We start from the raw sequence: 19,090 nt of genomic DNA on the forward strand, positions 1-19,090 counted from the left end.
TTGCATTTAAAAATCCACAACTCCAATTCATTAATTCAAAACACAAAAATCATTTCAGAAGTCAAAAAGATTTTATTTCCCTAGACTCAAAAGATATATTTGAAGCTAAATCTAACTATTTAGCTAGAATAATATAAGCTGATAACAATTTATTAAGTGATTTCAATAGCATTATTGTGTTGCATAAGTTGGAAAGTATCTGCATCTAAAAGTGAATTAGATAATAAGAATTTAATTAAAGTGGCAAAATTGTATGGGATTCAAATATAAATCAAATATAACTGATCACAGAGGTGATCGGCAAAATGATATTCTAAAAAGGCCAGCAGGTGGCAGCAAGTGATTGCATTACCAAACGAGTCGTTTGTTTAACCGATTGAATGTTCGTTCAGTAAGATTTGCAACTGAATGCATTGAATCCAGCCGTTCTCAAATGGTATAAAGATCATCGTACTCAATTTTACTTATTTATAACATTACTCAGCTTAATTAATTTTTGACAAATGTCTGATAATACTGCTAAAACAATAAATTTTATTTTATATAAAACAATAATAAATAAATGGTGGAGCTTTTTGATTTTGTTCTGTAAAAAGTGTTTTGATTGATTGATAAAAAACTTGATTGGCTCTAAATCCTCTAAAAAATACAAGTTATGTCCTGCCAAACAAGTCTCAAAAATCCCGCACATTAATGTGTCCTAAATCGCATACTTATGCACTATTCTACACCATTTTGTAAGTATAGCGTATAGTGTAGGTAGTGCGTTCGCACTGAAAGAATGAGTGCACTTTAAAAACCCGGATGATGCACTCGTTCATCCAGTAATATGAAATGCATACTGTTGGACACTTAACACACTCATCGGCCGCAGCTTTGCTCATGTAAAGGAAGGGGCACTGATGTTTGATTACTTTATTTCTTTTAGATTATGAAAGCAGTATTTTCATACGAGAGTGATTATAGCGCCTCCCGGTGGTAAAAGCGGTTATACATATTGCAGCCATTATTTGGTTGTTTGGTCATTTATTTCACTAATTTGGCAACCGTCAAACGTCATCTGGAAAACGGTTTGATTTTCTGCTTAGTAAAAACCTATTAGTGTTTCATTTGAGACGACAATAATGCTGCGTCCCAATCCGCATACTGGCATAGTATTTGAAAATAGAATTAGTATGTCCCAAACCAAAGTATGTTGAAAAGAATATTCCAGAGGTACCCGGATGGTTTGCTATTTCCGTTAAAAAAATTAAGTGTAGAAGCGTCCTTACTGCAACCTCTGATCTTCCCCACAATACATTGTGCATTGGACGCGAATTCGATTAGAGCTACAAACGTGTGTGAAAAGTGTAAAAAAAAACTACAAACATGATGAACACGTGAGACCAAGTATAGAGGCTTCAGTAAAGATGTTTGAATGACTTTTAGTCAATGTCTAGCCAGCCCACAGGAAAATATTTAAATTGCATTTTCGGTGTTATGTTTCATTTGCAACAACAATACTGACCTTATATAAAGACGCATTTGGACGTCTGAACGTCTGAATGCAGAATTATCCAAAGACCTGAGGAGATTTCTTTGCATAAAAGACTCATGAATTGGAGATTAAGCTGCTGCTGCTTCTCCAATAAGGTAGGAAATTAATACGACAGCAAACAGTATACTTTTCACAAAAACAATACATACTTTTAGGGCATAGTATAAGTATGCGAATTGGAAGGCATGCATAAGCCTACTTACTTATGCTGTTGAGTGTATAAGTGCATAAGGGCATAGTGCATAAGTGCATATAGTGTATAGTGTGCCATTTGGGATGTAATTCAAAGGACAACTAGCTCATGTGCATTTTCAAATGCACATTCAGTGGTTCATAAATACATCTAACATACAGTAGTTCATAAAAGCATGAGGAAAGTAATCCAACAACTTCATATATACATAACTGTTAACATTTGTATTTATTTAAGATGTATTAGGGCATTATGGAAATAGTTTTGCTTTTTACTTTTGAATTGATGAATTGTGTGTTGAATTTACGAATTGTGCTGTGCATTTATGAATTTTATGAATGCAAATGTATTATTTGTGAGACTGATATGGCTCCATTGGAAACTACCTAAATGCATTCAACAGACTTTTATGATAGTGTATTCAACTCCGAAAACTGGACTAACACATTTTCAGTTTACTAGAACTTCTATGTTAAGCTGCTTTGATACAATCTACATTGTAAAGGTGCTATATAAATAAACATGAATTGAATTGAATTGAACTTTTCCAACTGCTCGATAACACAAATATCTAATCAGCCAATCACATGGCAGCAACTCAATGCATTTAGGCATGTAGACATGGTCAAGATGATCTGCTGCAGTTCAAAGCAAGCATCAGAAGGGGGAAATGTGATTTAAGTGACTTTGAATGTGGCTTGGTGGTTGGTGCTAGACAGACTTTTCACACACAGCCATCTCTAGGGTTTACAGAGAATGGTCAGAAAAAGAGAAAATATCCAGTTAGCGGCAGTTCTGTGGGCACAAATGTCTTGTTGATGTCAGAGGAGAATGGCCAGACTGGTTCGAGCTGATAGAAAGGCAACAGTAACTCAAATAACCCTTTGTTAAGACTGAGGTATACAGAAGAGCATCTCTGAATGCACAACACATCAAACCTTGAGGCGGATTGAGCTACAGCAGCAGAAGACCACACCGAGTGCCACTCCTGTCAGCTACAGTAAAAACAGGAAACACACCAAAATTAGACAATAGAAGATTAGAAAAACATTGCCTGGTCTGATGAGTCTAGATTTCTGCTGCCACATTTAGATGGTAGGGTCAGAATTTGGCATTAACATCAAAAGAGCATGAATCCATCCTGCTTTGTATCAACGGTTCAGGCTGGTGGTGGTGGTGTACAGAATATTTTCTTGGCACACTTGGGGCCCACAACTGAGCATTGTGTCAACACCACAGCCTACCTGAGTATTGTTGCTGACCATGTCCATCTTTTTATGACCACAGTGTACTCATCTTCTGATATAGCCTACTTCCAACAGAATAATGCATCATGTCATAAAGCTCAATGTATCTGAGACTGGTTTCTTGAACATGACAATGAGTTTTCTGCACTTAAATGGCCTTCACAGTACAACACAGCACCTTTGGATGTCATCATGGATGTGCAGCTGACAAATCTGCAGCAACTGCGTGATGCTATCATCAATGGTGTAAAGTAATTAATTACAAATACTCAAATTACTGTAATTGAGTAAATTTTCCTCAGAAATTGTAATTTACTAAGTAGTTTTAAAAATGTGTACTTTTATTCTCACTTGAGTACATTTTTAGTGCAGTATCTGTACTTTTACTCCACTACTTACCTTCATTCTGCCGTCAATAATTTATTTTTTCTTGTTTATGAGGATTAGAAAAAATAGTTCTATGATTCCTGTCCAATCGAATCGCATAGAATGTAAATCACATCATAATGAACTACCTCAAGACATGGGCACTTTAAAATTGCAGCAAACTGTTTGGAAGCATTAAAAGTGTCCAAGATGATGTCCAAAAGCTTTACATGCAATGACCCAGAGACTGTTTAGATGCATGTCACTGATGAGAAGATATTTACAGTATGATGACCGAAATGGTCTTAAACACGCAGCAGGGATAAGACGTCAACATGACATCAGATTGACGTTGAACCCTAACGTCATGGGGACGTTGCATTTTGTTTGGAAATGAAAATCGGGTTGATGACAGAACGTCAGACCAACGTCAATGTCCAACCTAAAACCAACCAAATATCAACGTTTAATAATGTCACAGCTTGAAGTTGTGTGGACATTACCACTATGATGTCTATCAGATGTTGGATTTTATTTGCCATACCTGATGAATAAATGTCAGTATTTGACGTCAATATGATTTTGGTTTAAGATGCTGGCTTGACGTTGGATTTTGTTCACTTTCTAACAACCTGAAATTAACATCATTTATTGTCATTATTGGACATCAAAATAACGTTGTACTTAGACACTGACTAGCCTTTGAATTTTGGTCACCTGACATCACAACCTAAATCTAACCTAATATTAATGTCTTATGACATTGTGTGCCTGCTAGGCTATAACTAAATGCACTACAGAATGTTACGTTTACACACACAAGCTTGAATTACATGTAAACGCATCAGCTTTATACAGCGTAATACTCACTACTCTTGAGTACTTTTGAAAGGTCTACTTTTTACTCATACTCTGAGTAATATTTACAGGACATACTTTTACTCTACTTGCACTATATTTTTAGGCAAGTAGTGGTACTTTTACTTGAGTATGACTTTTCAGTACTCTTTCCATCACTGGCTATCATGTAAATATGGACTAAAATCTTGAATATATGCCAAGAAGGATTAAGTTTTACAGGCAAAAGGGGGTACAACGCGATAGTAAGGTGTACCTAATAAAGTGGCCAGTGAGTATGTGTGCGTGTGTGTATATAATAATGCTTAAAGTATTTGTTCTAAGACGTTCTGTCAAACGAAAATACGCCTGGATTTGGTGTAGACCAGGGGTGTCCAAACTTTTTGGGCCGAGGGCCAGATGCAAAAAAACAAACGTTGTCGCGGGCCAAATTTTACATACATCACACAGACACACACACACACATATATATATATATATATATATATATAAATACAGTTGAAGTCAGAATTGTTAGCCCCCCTAAATTATTAGCCCCCATTTATTTTTTCCCCAATTTCTGTTTAACGGAGAGAAGATTTTTTTCCACACATTTCTAAACATATTAGTTTTAGTAACTTATTTCTAATAACTGATTTATTTTATCTTTGCCATGATGACAGTAAATAATATTTGACTAGATATTTTTAAGACACTTCAATACAGCTTAAAGTGACATTTAAAGGCTTAACTAGGTTAATCAAGTTAACTAGTTAAGTTAAGGTATTTAGGCAAGTTATTTTATAACAATGGTTTGTTCTGAAGACTAAAAGGGCTAATAATTTTGACCTTAAAATGGTTCATAAATAAATTTAAACCGCTTTTTATTCAAGCCGAAATAAAACAAAAGTCTTTCTCCAAAAGAAAAAATATTATCAGACATACTGTAAAAATGTCCTTGCTCTGTTAAACATCATTTGGGAAATATTTAAAAAAGAAGAAATAAATCAAAGAGGGGCTAATAATTCAGACTTCAACTGTGTATAAATAGATAGATAGATAGATAGATAGATAGATAGATAGATAGATAGATAGATAGATAGATAGATAGATAGATAGATAGATAGATAGATAGATAGATAGATAGATAGATAGATAGATAGATAGATCATAACAAGAACTGCTGCTTAATTGAATGCATGTAATAGCGACACCCGGTGGTTATTTATTGAATTACGTTCATTTTTGTATAGCGGGCCAGATTCTATTGATATTTATAAAAAGCCTCGCGGGCCGCCACAAAACTGATTGCGGGCCGCAGATGGCCCGCGGGCCGTAGTTTGGACACGCCTGGTGTAGACTGTGGACCAAAAGCAGCACAATAGTATGATTACCCGTCTTACCCTGCTCTGGTGAGAGAGGGCGCTCTATACGCAAATATTAGTATCAAACAACACTGCAGTGCATTATTTGGAGCCATGCAAATGTTAGCATACCTGTCAACCCTCCCGTTTTTCTCCCGTATTTTACTGTTGTAAAGGTATTATCCCGTATTAAGGGGGGGTGGGAGGGGGTTGGTGATCCCTTATTATGGTGGGCATATCCCTTATTTATGTTATAAAATTAGTTATTCAGTCGTAAACATTTGCCAAGCAACCTACAAGACTTTACACTGTAAAAAGTGCAGGGTTTCACGTTCATGTAGTCCCAACACAAATAAGGTTAACTTAACACTTTTAGCAAATTTATGTGGATTGAACTCATTTTAAATTAGTAGTTTAAACGACCAAAAAAAAAAAAAAAAAAACTTTTTTTTTTGTGTGTGTGTATGGATCACAGTTTGTTTCGTGGAGTTTTCTGTTAGGCTATCTGATATTCTTTCATTAACTGTTCTCCAAGTTTACCCAATATAATGACTTTAACTGCTGAGAAAACAATGTGAAAATATGACTTAATGACATTTTTATAATGGCTTATTTTTAATAAGCTAAAGTATTTAATTTTGATTTTGTCTATTTTGTATTTGACCTTTTTATTCCATCACTGACTTTTGCTTTTTTTGTTTGTTTATTGTAAAGCTGCTCTAAAAAGAAAAGGTTTAAGGGATTGAGGGTCGATCAGTGTATTATCACCTATAGGTATTACACTGTGCAATAAATTCATATGTTAATAATATCTATACTAAAATATTTATATATTATTTGACATATAAAACAAAAACTATCTATACAAAGTATAAAGTATATATATATATATATATTGTTAACCCTTACTGTATGCAGTAGATAACTATGAAATAGCCAGTGTTTTGCTGTAATAACAGGAAACAGCATTTTAAGGTACTTTCAAGAACAACATTGGCTTATTTTTTGAGCCCCTCCAAATCATGCTAACAAAAAATGCTGAAAATACCACAATAAGTTCTACTTTACTACTGACCATATTTAAATGCCACAGTTTGACTTCTGACAGATCGGAGCTTTAGTGTGACATCAGTTAAAGCTGCACTAGGTGATCTGCCAAAATGCTAACTGGTTAGCATAATATTTCAAATACAATCCCTCCCCTGCTGTCCAAAGCCACGCCTCCTGAAATCACCAACGCGCACATTAAAGATGACGGACCCACTAGATCATGTCGCTCGCCAGTTAGAAAACTTGATAGTACTTTAAAAATACCACAATTCTGAACGAAAAACTGCATTATATCTAGCACGTTTTCAGTTAGCAAGCAAAACTTGTCATGATGTGCAATATTTCATGCATGCAAGGATCGCATGCAAATAAAGAGCCATCGGCCCTTAATTTTTGTCATAGAATTGTGTATTAGATTAGATTGTACGTCAGATCAACAGCACAGACTGAACTTATAGCACCAGGTTAAACTTTCTGACCCCTTTATGGTAATCAAATTGAAAATGAACACAGGCCACAACTGACCATTGAGGATGATCTCCAAAATTAAACCAATGGACTTGTCCTGAACACATGCTGTCCACCAGTCTCCTTGAGGTTAGGTTATTAATATTAAATTAAAGAAATGAATAAATGATTATACACACTATGTAGCCCATGACTGTTAAGACTGTTGCACTCTTTGTGTTGGCAATATGCTCATGTTTATATAGGCCTATTGTTATGTGTGCAACATTTGTATATTTATAGCCACCTCTGAGAAATGTCGGGGTCACAATGGTTTTAAGAAAAGACTTAAAAAGTCATACAATTGAAATAGTGACTGACACCTGCAGAAACCATGGTTGTGATGTTCCATTCCACTATAGACATGGTTACATCAAAACGAGTATTAAATATTAAGCCAAAAATATAAAACCGAATTATGTATACGCTACTATTTTTATAAAGTGATATGTGCAAATAAAAATACACACTTTTGTCTTTGCAGACTTTTCATCTTTGCATTAACTTGTGCTGTATTACAGTTTTTTTTTCAGTCGCTTTGGTAAACTTCTCAGATTTGAAATTTGCTGAGCAGTGAGTGCATTTCTCAAAACAGCACATACAAATAGCCAAACAGCATGGATTACCTGCAAAGGCCAGTCTCTTGCTTAAAGTCCTTGGTTCATCTCTCAATGAACATGTCAGTGCCGTCAGAATGACAAGTCCTTGTGTCATTGTGTACGGATAAGACAGTCAAATTACTTACTCATGTTGTCAATGTAACAGCGTACTCTGGATGGACGCCCTCATGTAAGCTACGGCTAATTTATTTCATTTTTTTGCGGCTTGTACTGTGATTCGTTGCCAGATCATGTCATTGTGATACAGAAAGAAAAAGACAGCACTCCATAGGACAAAGAAAACAAAAAACAAACCCAAAACAAAAGTAGAAATGTGAACATAGGACAATCTCCTTTCAGATACACCTCACCTTCATTAGACAAAGTCCAGATTGACCTGGGAGCAATTTACCAATTATAGATTTAGAAAAAAACGTCTAATGGAAATGTACAGAAAAATGCATTATGACTAAATATTATGACAACTTGTTCCACTTCTTTTATATATAATATATAACTTGACATTAACTTTGTTCTCACACCCCACTGGTCATTTTTACGAGACAAAATTTTGTTGTTGAAAACTGTAAATTTGACTTTTGCATGCAAAAAGTACTTGAGTAGGAGACATTTTACTCGATTTGGGTAGTTAAAATAACTCTGACTACCAATATAATGATATAGGTAGCCTATATCTGCTGTAGTAACTTAAAACCTACAGTAGTTTGACAAAAAAAAAAAGAAAAAAAGACCAAAACAATACCCATTCTTGTCTTAAGGAAATTTTTATTGAGCAATTTTTTGACGAACAGTAAGTTCATGACATGTTAAATATATAGTATATTCTGCTGGTTTTAAACACATACGTAATAATAAATACAGTCATGTAACATCCATAACATTACCATTTTGTCTTAGGACATCTTTGATTAACTTTTTACTACCTTCCCCAAATGTTGACTAATGAAGGTACATTTTTAACAACTATTTACTTGTTAGGCTACTTTATTGTCAAACCACGTTGCGTACAAATGCATTCAACAGACCTGTATGACAGTGTATTGCTGTACATGACAAATAAAAACAAGAGACAGGTGTTTTGAAAGAGAAGTTTATTTTGAACTTACCTTGGTCAATTTCTAGGAGCAGCCCCGAGAGAACTGACAACACCGAGCGAGAACCGCCGTGCTTTATAGGAATGCATATGCAAATGTTTACATGGCGACGTCACTGCTGGGAGTCTCGTTGTCATGGTGAGCGCTGAGGAGAGCACGCCTCCCATTGGACCAAACAGGCTCGGGAATCTCCGTCACGGCGTGACGGCGAGTTGCGGACAAAAACATATTAAATATACTGAATATATATTTTTACATTTTTTTTTTTTTGGTGCCGTGTGTTATTCTGGGATGCAGTAGAATAGGGAGACAGATGATTATAATTAAAGACCAATGACTCTGACAAACTCCTAGTGGTGGTAAGCTTCTTATTATCCAAGATCGCCATCTAGCGGTCACATAACCTAATAGCATGTTACTTGCTACTCCACTACATCATGCCCGTAGCCGGGGTGGGGGCATGCCTAGCCCTAACCTAAACGTAAACCCAATTAGTACCTTACTAATTATTAACAAACAGCTAGTTAGTTTATTATGCTAGTAGTGTTAGTTTAATTGTTTGTTAATGCTGTGAATTGTGACCTAAACTGAAAAAGTGTTGCCAAAAGGTCCAGCATTTGTCCTTTTAATTATTTTATGTAATTGAATATTATATATTTATCAAATAATGAATATAATATATTTATATTCAATATATATTCCTGTCACGTCTGTGTTTTTGAGGCTGTTTGCTCACTTCATTCGTTTTTTTTTTTTTTTTTCTGATCAGATATCCATCCGATCGCTCAAACCACTTCAGAAGGTCATCTGGGATGCGTTCCAGATGAAACTGGACAGGTCTAATCATAACCTGAAATGAGCTTAAGTGAGAATTGGTGTCTGCACTGCAGTTCGTTGGCCTATGCTAAAGCACGTAGTTCAATAGGCCTAGATGTAGACTAAATGAGCAGTCAGTCTTGTTGAGGCTAGCCTACTCCTAATTGAGTGGAGGAACTATGACGTCAATTTGTATGCAAAAACCCGGAAGCGAGTTAGAATTTTAGCAGTTCCGGTTCCTTCGTCCCAAAGTCAATAGGCCAATTTCACACTTCCGCATTCGTTACTTCCGGTTTTGACCGCCCCTGGGTAAACTTATTTCCGGTAAAAACAATGGCAGCGCAGTCGAGGAGCAAGGCGTTCTGCTGTGTACCAAAGTGCAGCAATTCAAAGCAAAAGCAACCATACATGAGTTTTCATGAGTTTCCCACTAACGACATGCAAAGACAAAAGTGGGTACATGCAATTCGACGAGACGAAGGGCCGAAGTTTGATATTAGAAGGGCAAGTACGTTAGTCTGCAGTCAACACTTCACTGCTGCTGACTTCATCCAGGGTAGTTGTCGCTTAAAACCTGGAGTTATTCCAAGTCGCTTTCAGTGGAACAATTTCCATGTACAGCCACAAAAGCAGTCTGCTTTTGAGAGGTCAAGTGCTCGTCTAGGAGTAGATGTGCGTGCCCCGAAAACTGTGGATCTGCAGAGTAACGACTCAGAAGTTATCGTCAAGGACCATGACTACGCTGCATACCCCCCTCCTGGTAAGTATTTGTATTAAAGTGTAACTTAGATGCAAAATTATACACACTAGGGCTGCATGATTATCTCGATTAGGGTTGAAGTCAATTCATAAAGTACAATTCACCTAAAATGTCATTTCTGTCCTCATGTAATGATGTAATCACAGCCGCGAGGTCACACGTGAGCTGTCGCACTGTTTGTTTACATCAGAAAATGATGCGTTTGCGTGCAGTGAACAGAACCTGTAAATTCAGTGAATAACAGGCAATAGTTTTAAAATAATGCTCAGTTTGTTGCACAAGGCGACAACTTTGCTCCTTAATCAGGATATGATTGATTTGCATGTGTTTTGTTTCTCACAGTCGAGGCACATTACATGGTTTAACAGTGCCATAAAGATAAATTAAATTCACTAACCCTATAATTCATCAACTATACAGTTCTTAACTATAAATCAGCACTGATTTGATTTCAGCTTAATGAATGCGCAGTTTTAGAGCTGCTTTATAAATGTATTAAGGTGTTTGCAACTCTAAATTCACTAAATTTGTAAAGGTTCTTTGGAAAAAAACATTGTATAAAGTGCTACAAAATTAAAAGTAACTTGAGTAGTTTAATGTTTTTACTTAGATGTTTTTATTCTTATCATTGATATTATTATTAAACCTTTGTAATTTGTCATTTTGTAGGTGCTTTGGATGAAGCCTTGGAATACATAGCAGAGCTGGAGGCTAGGCTAAAAAAAATTTCACTGGAGACACCAACTGTGTTCAGTAGGTTTTGTGTGTCTGATCACACAATTCGCTACTACACCAGGTTTCCCTCACAGGAAGTATTCCAGGTTTTCTGGGAGTCTGTTTGTCCATCTGCCACAAACCTTATGTACTGGACAAAAGCACAAAGAATGGGTCAGGAAGCTTCCCCTACACCAAGTCCTGCACGCAAAATTCAGCTCATAGATGAACTGTTCATGTACTGTTGCCGCGTAGCTGCTGGCCTTAGGGAGAGAGTAATTGCTGACATCTTTGGTGTAAGCATGGCCACAGTAAGCAGGACAGTCATCACATGGGCAAATTATCTTTATTTTGTTTTAGGCTCTGTTCCCATTTGGATGTCAAGGGAACAAATAAGCTCTTCCATGCCTGAGAAGTATAGTTCATTCAGTCCAAATGTCAGAGTAATCCTGGACTGTACAGAAATTTTCTGTGAGAGTCCCACATCTCTGACACTCCACTCAGAGATATTTTCTAACTACAAGAGCACAACAACATTTAAAGGACTCTTGGGAGTGGCTCCATGTGGTGCAGTAACATTCATCTCTCGTCTGTACACTGGCTCAATCTCTGACAAAGAGATTACAAGGAGGTCTGGCATCTTGAGTCTACTTGAACCTGGAGATGAGGTGATGGCTGACAAAGGCTTTACAATTGGGGACATGATCACCAATGTTGGTGCTACACTAATAATTCCACCGTTCAAGCGTGACCGGCAGTTCAGCAAGACAGACTGTCAAAAAACACAAACCATTGCACGGCTCAGAATTCTGGTGGAAAGAGTAATACGACGAGTTAAAGAAAACCACATCTTCGATTCTGCTGTACCACTAAGCTTGTCAGGAACAATTGACCAGATCTGGCATAACTGCTGCTTCATGGTAAATTACCAGGGACCAATGTTTTTGGAGCATTAAATGAGCCAGATTTCTGCATCTTCTGTGGCCTTTACCTTGAAGCCAGATTGTCTGGCTAGTCAGTTAATTTTCAGTTTAGTTTCAGTTTAACTATCCTGAAATGTGTAAAATAGTAGAAATCAAACCCATCAGAGTAATCCATATACAAAGAACGGAAAACATGACAACCACATAAAATTAACTCAGTGTTTGTTTAGATACATTTGAAGGATTCTGTGCTGATTTGTTACATTGTTCTGTTTGTTATTATTAAAATAGTTACAAGTTAATGTAATTTTATGATTTCCTCTTAACTTTTACAAAAAAATATTACAATGTATTTCCCCCTCTGTGCTCAGAGGCAGATTTGTTACTTTTATCAAGCAAAAATGAGCAATCTCCTGAAAATAACAAGGACAGTTTGAATAAACTTTTTTTTTAATAATTGCTATTGGTCAAAATAAACATATCATACAGTTGTTCTGTTGTCCAGTTGTTATTTGACACATTTTATTGTTAGTTTCAGATATAATACAGAATTGTAAACCTGAACTGATACAACATGAAATTTTTACAATTATAATAGTAGTTTAAAAATAGACAAAGTTGTAAAACAATATAAAATTAATTACTATACATATATACATAGCGTGGTAGCAATTTTAAAGGGTTAGCTCACAAGTGCAAGTATCAAGGTGAGTAATTAAAATTATAAATTTTGTGTGAATTAACCCTTTGCTACAGCAATGCTTAAACCATAGATTGATACTTGTCCATATATACATAATAGTAATACATGTCCAACTTCTCCTTCATTGATGTTATAAAGACATCATCTCGCCAAATCCTCTGGATGGTTATGTCTGACTGTGTGTCAGTCACAAAGTCACACCACTGCAGACCAGTTACGGCAAGCTGGCCTTGAACCTGCCAATAGTATTTGTGTGTTTCTTTGAGTTTGGCTTGGCCCTTTTGCATTTTAATAAATGAAGCCTGGCCTATACTTTCAGCAGATGTAGCTTTAACTTCCACTAGACCAAATGGGAAGATTTCAGATGGATCATATACTCTCCCATCTGGACTGGCACCTAGATGTGGTGCATCTGGGTGAACAACAAAGCCGCAAGGTAAAACCGTAACCCTCTTTGTTTCAGAATATTGTTTCAAAATTTCTGGTTCAAGTTCAAGTCCACGTTTCATAGCACTTGTCTGCTTTGTGCCTTTTAGTATACGTGCTGCTAATGACTGGCTAGCAGATTCACCAACCACATAGCAGACTTCTCTAAACCTGCTTGCGGTGACTCTTGGTTGACGCGCATGTGCCCAGGCAGCACAATTTGACTGTAGTCGAGTATTGTGCTCAATCTGACCGGATAAGATGTGTGACACTTGTATTGACTGCAAATGAAAAGATTGGTGGTGAGTGGGAACAAAATTTAGGTTTGTACTAAACTGACTGCCACACACTGGCAGGTTGGGGAAATCAACTGTAGGTTGATCAGCAGCTGTGAGAGGATAGTGGTACGAAAGAGGACTGCCCCGGGGTAATGGACCAAACTGCGAGCTGACCAACTCCATTTCTGACATGCCTCCAAGTATATGAGCCAACAAAGGTTTTGGGTCAATCTGGTTTAGTTTTGCTCCAGAAGCCAGGATGTGTGGATCTGGAAGTGGACCTAAAGAAATAAATGCTTGTTAGTGTTAACTTATAACATATGAAACAACAAATTACTAAATGGAGTCTGTCAGTGTGTATGTAACTTTATGATGAAATACATGTCAGCCTCTCTCTGTTCTTTTTGTAAATAATGTATGTGAATCTATATTTAGATGTGTGTCTGTACATTTCTATGTGTGGGTATGTCTTCTGTATGCATATATAGGATGTTTATATATTGATATACATGTATGCGTTTCTGTTTGTCAAGAGTATGGATACATTTTGCATATACACAGTTTATTATTACCTGTGTGAGCTTTGTACAGCGTAGACTTTACTCCTGTCTTCCCCAAAGAACATGGTTTCTGAACTACAAGTTGACTCACTGCCTCTGGACTGACACCCTTAATATAAACAAAAAATGTGTCAACCAGGAATATTTGCAAATGCTGAAAAACGGGAAACATTACACTTACCTGTGTCCTTGGACGATGCCATCTTTGTTGTTCACTTGTGCAAGCCACTGTTGGTGGGACAGATTTTAGATGAAGCTGCACATAGTGGGCTGTTTGATACAACAGAGCTGTTAGATGGTTACATAACCCTTTGCCAGCTGCACAACTACATGCATAAGCAGTGACACTAGGCTCTCCATGAGACTCCAAAAACATCTGTAAAAAAGAACACAAAAGTTATTTAAAACTACAAGTCATTAACAATATTCAACACTGAAAAAAATGCTGTTGTATTAACACCGGAACTACCAGAATTGTCTAACTACTTGAAATGCTATACCAGTCATTCAGACCCGTTCTCATATTTAATGAAAGCCTGAGATTTATAGATATGTGTGTTTTTAATTTAAACTAAATTATTCAATTGCAAATATAGCAGTCAAAATGACCGTCTCGGTAGTTCTAGTGTCAACACTGTAAAATTCATTAGCCTGCAACCGCAAAAGCTATGTATGTTACACCAGAACACTTAAAAACTGCAACAGCAGTTATATTAAAAATAATAGAACTTGCTATCAGAACAATGATAGCTAATCTGCAATCATAAGCCAACCGGCAGATTACATATAACCTCCAGTGTGTGGGGTTCCTCGTTTTTCCTCATTGAACGGTAGCATCTAGCTCTGACTACCACCTTGCTGTCGACTACATTTGACACTAAGCATGCATAAACAATGAAAAAAGTCAACATATCTGTAATCAACATATATCATATAACTTATTTAGAAACGACTGTAACTTTATTGCCGCTAACGTTAGCAATATGCTAGCGATTGTAGCTAATTCAAAACTTACCTTGATACCCATGAATAAATTCTTCAACAAAGAATTTATATCCCTTCTTCAGTCTTGACCCCGTGGTTAAAGAATTTTCTGCAACAATTCGGTTGATGTCCTCGAACTTAATTTGCAGCAGAGTGGAGAGAGATGTTGTAAAAATCGTTCCATGTTTTCTCAGCATAGAAATCGTTTGTTGTAACTGTAGCGGAAGTAAAATTACCCAGCGGCGACGAGCTTCCGGTTCTTGTGAAATTGGCCTATGGGTTTTCTCGATGGGGTTTCAGTAAAATCGCTTAAATAAGGTTCGTGGCAAACACAAACTCAAAATACTTTCACGTTTTGTTCTGCGACATAAAACACATCACTTACAGCACACTCTTGAATTTTTGAATGGGTTATGCTTCTTTTAAAAGACGCTTGCTATCAAGTTGCTAAATGGGACTACAGGCGGCGTCGGAGACATTATACGTCATCGAGCTGATCTGGTCTGGAGCGCAGCTCGCTCGTGTTGGGCATTTGGATTAGTCTGTTATTTAGGTGTTTTCATGAATAGTATTATATAGTTTGTAGTATTATTCTAATTGGGAATTCAGATTGTGTGTAGATAATTCCTTCACTTGTAAAGGCTGACGAGACAGATTCATTTGCTAATCATTTATGCTAATTAAACAATATTATGAAGATAACGTTACCGCCTACTAGTGCAGCCGGTCTCTCTCCTGCTCTCAGTAATGCAAACGTATGAATAAACGTGTAGAACTACATGCATGTAGGTCAGTAAATGGTGAGTGCATTTTCATTTTTTTTAGGGTGAACTATCTCTTTAGGGACTCAATACTTTGGTTGCCAAATCCAATAAAACCAGGTCTAATGGACCTTGTGCCATGCTAAGCAAGCGTCTCTCTCTTTATAGACGTCCGACCGTTTAAGCACTCTTTGGTTGTCAAAAATAAAAAGACACAAATAAATTGTAGTGATGAGACCCTCTATTTAGGATATAAATTTGCCATACATATAATATTTTTAGGTGACGCAGTAGGTAGTGCCGTTGCCTCACAGCAGGAAGGTCACTGGTTCGAGCCTCAGCTGGGTCAGCTACCGTTTCTGTGTGGAGTTTGCATGTTCTCCCTGCATTCGCGTGGGTTTTCCTCCGGGTGCTCCGGTTTCCCCCACAAGTCCAAAGACATGCGGTACAGGTGAATTGGGTGGGCTAAGTTTTCCGTAGTGTATGAGTGTGACTGAGTGTGTGTGTGTGTGTGTGTGTGGATGTTTCCCAGAGATGGGTTGCGGCCGGAAGGTCATCCGCTGCGTAAAAATTGTGCTGGATAAGTTGGCAGGTTAATTCCACGCTGGCGTGTAATAATAAAGGGACCAAGCCGAAAAGAAAATGAAGGAATAATATTTTTCAGATGCTTGAACTGTTATTGTCACCCTGAATGACCTTTTAGGGGATGTTTGGTGTCTTTTATTTAATTAGTTGTTTTGATGAGTGAAAACCTCCCCTTCAGTGTGTCTTTATGCCATGACCTATGTACTTTTTCAAAGGTCAAAAAGGTACTTTCAAGAACAACATTGGCTTATTTTTTTGAGCCCCTCCAAATCATGCTAACAAAAAATGCTGAAAATACCACAATAAGTTCTACTTTACTACTGACCATATTTAAATGCCACAGTTTGACTTCTGACAGATCGGAGCTTTAGTGTGACATCAGTTAAAGCTGCACTAGGTGATCTGCCAAAATGCTAACTGGTTAGCATAATATTTCAAATACAATCCCTCCCCTGCTGTCCAAAGCCACGCCTCCTGAAATCACCAACGCGCACACTAAAGATGACGGACCCACTAGATCATGTCGCTCGCCAGTTAGAAAACTTGATAGTACTTTAAAAATACCACAATTCTGAACGAAAAACTGCATTATATCTAGCACGTTTTCAGTTAGCAAGCAAAACTTGTCATGATGTGCAATATTTCATGCATGCAAGGATCGCATGCAAATAAAGAGCCGTAGGCCCTTAATTTTTGTCATAGAATTGTGTATTAGATTAGATTGTACGTCAGATCCACAGCACAGACTGAACTTATAGCACCAGGTTAAACTTTCTGACCCCTTTATGGTAATCAAATTGAAAATGAACACAGGCCACAACTGACCATTGAGGATGATCTCCAAAATTAAACCAATGGACTTGTCCTGAACACATGCTGTCCACCAGTCTCCTTGAGGTTAGGTTATTAATATTAAATTAAAGAAATGAATAAATGATTATACACACTATGTAGCCCATGACTGTTAAGACTGTTGCACTCTTTGTGTTGGCAATATGCTCATGTTTATATAGGCCTATTGTTATGTGTGCAACATTTGTATATTTATAGCCACCTCTGAGAAATGTCGGGGTCACAATGGTTTTAAGAAAAGACTTAAAAAGTCATACAATTGAAATAGTGACTGACACCTGCAGAAACCATGGTTGTGATGTTCCATTCCACTATAGACATGGTTACATCAAAACGAGTATTAAATATTAAGCCAAAAATATAAAACCGAATTATGTATACGCTACTATTTTTATAAAGTGATATGTGCAAATAAAAATACACACTTTTGTCTTTGCAGACTTTTCATCTTTGCATTAACTTGTGCTGTATTACAGTTTTTTTTTCAGTCGCTTTGGTAAACTTCTCAGATTTGAAATTTGCTGAGCAGTGAGTGCATTTCTCAAAACAGCACATACAAATAGCCAAACAGCATGGATTACCTGCAAAGGCCAGTCTCTTGCTTAAAGTCCTTGGTTCATCTCTCAATGAACATGTCAGTGCCGTCAGAATGACAAGTCCTTGTGTCATTGTGTACGGATAAGACAGTCAAATTACTTACTCATGTTGTCAATGTAACAGCGTACTCTGGATGGACGCCCTCATGTAAGCTACGGCTAATTTATTTCATTTTTTTGCGGCTTGTACTGTGATTCGTTGCCAGATCATGTCATTGTGATACAGAAAGAAAAAGACAGCACTCCATAGGACAAAGAAAACAAAAAACAAACCCAAAACAAAAGTAGAAATGTGAACATAGGACAATCTCCTTTCAGATACACCTCACCTTCATTAGACAAAGTCCAGATTGACCTGGGAGCAATTTACCAATTATAGATTTAGAAAAAAACGTCTAATGGAAATGTACAGAAAAATGCATTATGACTAAATATTATGACAACTTGTTCCACTTCTTTTATATATAATATATAACTTGACATTAACTTTTTTCTCACACCCCACTGGTCATTTTTACGAGACAAAATTTGGTTGTTGAAAACTGTAAATTTGACTTTTGCATGCAAAAAGTACTTGAGTAGGAGACATTTTACTCGATTTGGGTAGTTAAAATAACTCTGACTACCAATATAATGATATAGGTAGCCTATATCTGCTGTAGTAACTTAAAATCTACAGTAGTTTGACAAACAAAAAAAGAAAAAAAGACCAAAACAATACCCATTCTTGTCTTAAGGAAATTTTTATTGAGCAATTTTTTGAAGAACAGTAAGTTCATGACACGTTAAATATATAGTATATTCTGCTGGTTTTAAACATACATACGTAATAATAAATACAGTCATGTAACATCCATAACATTACCATTATGTCTTAGGACATCTTTGATTAACTTTTTACTACCTTCCCCAAATGTTGACTAATGAAGGTACATTTTTAACAACTATTTACTTGTTAGGCTACTTTATTGTCAAACCACGTTGCGTACAAATGCATTCAACAGACCTGTATGACAGTGTATTGCTGTACATGACAAATAAAAACACGAGACAGGTGTTTTGAAAGAGAAGTTTATTTTGAACTTACCTTGGTCAATTTCTAGGAGCAGCCCCGAGAGAACTGACAACACCGAGCGAGAACCGCCGTGCTTTATAGGAATGCATATGCAAATGTTTACATGGCGACGTCACTGCTGGGAGTCTCGTTGTCATGGTGAGCGCTGAGGAGACCACGCCTCCCATTGGACCAAACAGGCTCGGGAATCTCCGTCACGGCGTGACGGCGAGTTGCGGACAAAAACATATTAAATATACTGA

At 36.9% G+C, this 19,090-nt stretch overlaps 2 protein-coding genes across 4 annotated transcripts; one reads left to right on the forward strand and one right to left on the reverse strand.

Annotated features, from left to right (window-relative positions):
• Positions 1-9,942: 9,942 nt before the first annotated feature.
• Positions 9,943-12,238, forward strand: LOC101883330 (uncharacterized). Its single transcript, XM_005168096.6, has 2 exons — positions 9,943-10,391; positions 11,061-12,238. The coding sequence occupies exons 1-2, from the start codon at positions 9,965-9,967 to the stop codon at positions 12,059-12,061; spliced, it is 1,428 nt and encodes a 475-aa protein (XP_005168153.2). The 5' UTR covers positions 9,943-9,964; the 3' UTR covers positions 12,062-12,238.
• Positions 12,239-12,455: 217 nt separating this feature from the next.
• Positions 12,456-15,256, reverse strand: LOC100537439 (uncharacterized). Of its 3 annotated transcripts, XM_073954086.1 has the most exons (5): positions 15,216-15,256; positions 15,011-15,116; positions 14,177-14,371; positions 14,008-14,104; positions 12,456-13,716 (listed from the first exon to the last, which is right to left on the reverse strand). In XM_073954086.1, exons 2-5 carry the CDS (start codon positions 15,020-15,022, stop codon positions 12,791-12,793), a joined length of 1,230 nt encoding a protein of 409 aa, XP_073810187.1. In that variant the 5' UTR covers positions 15,023-15,116; positions 15,216-15,256; the 3' UTR covers positions 12,456-12,790. The 3 variants fall into 3 exon arrangements, with proteins under 3 accessions (XP_073810187.1, XP_003198385.3, XP_073810188.1); XM_003198337.7 differs by lacking the exon at positions 15,216-15,256 and having other exon boundaries at positions 15,011-15,207; XM_073954087.1 differs by lacking the exons at positions 14,008-14,104; positions 15,216-15,256 and having other exon boundaries at positions 12,464-13,716; positions 15,011-15,207.
• Between the last annotated feature and the right edge of the window lie 3,834 nt (positions 15,257-19,090).

The sequence above is a fragment of the Danio rerio genome, chromosome 6, assembly GCF_049306965.1.
Source record: "Danio rerio strain Tuebingen ecotype United States chromosome 6, GRCz12tu, whole genome shotgun sequence".
Classification (NCBI taxonomy): domain Eukaryota; kingdom Metazoa; phylum Chordata; class Actinopteri; order Cypriniformes; family Danionidae; genus Danio; species Danio rerio.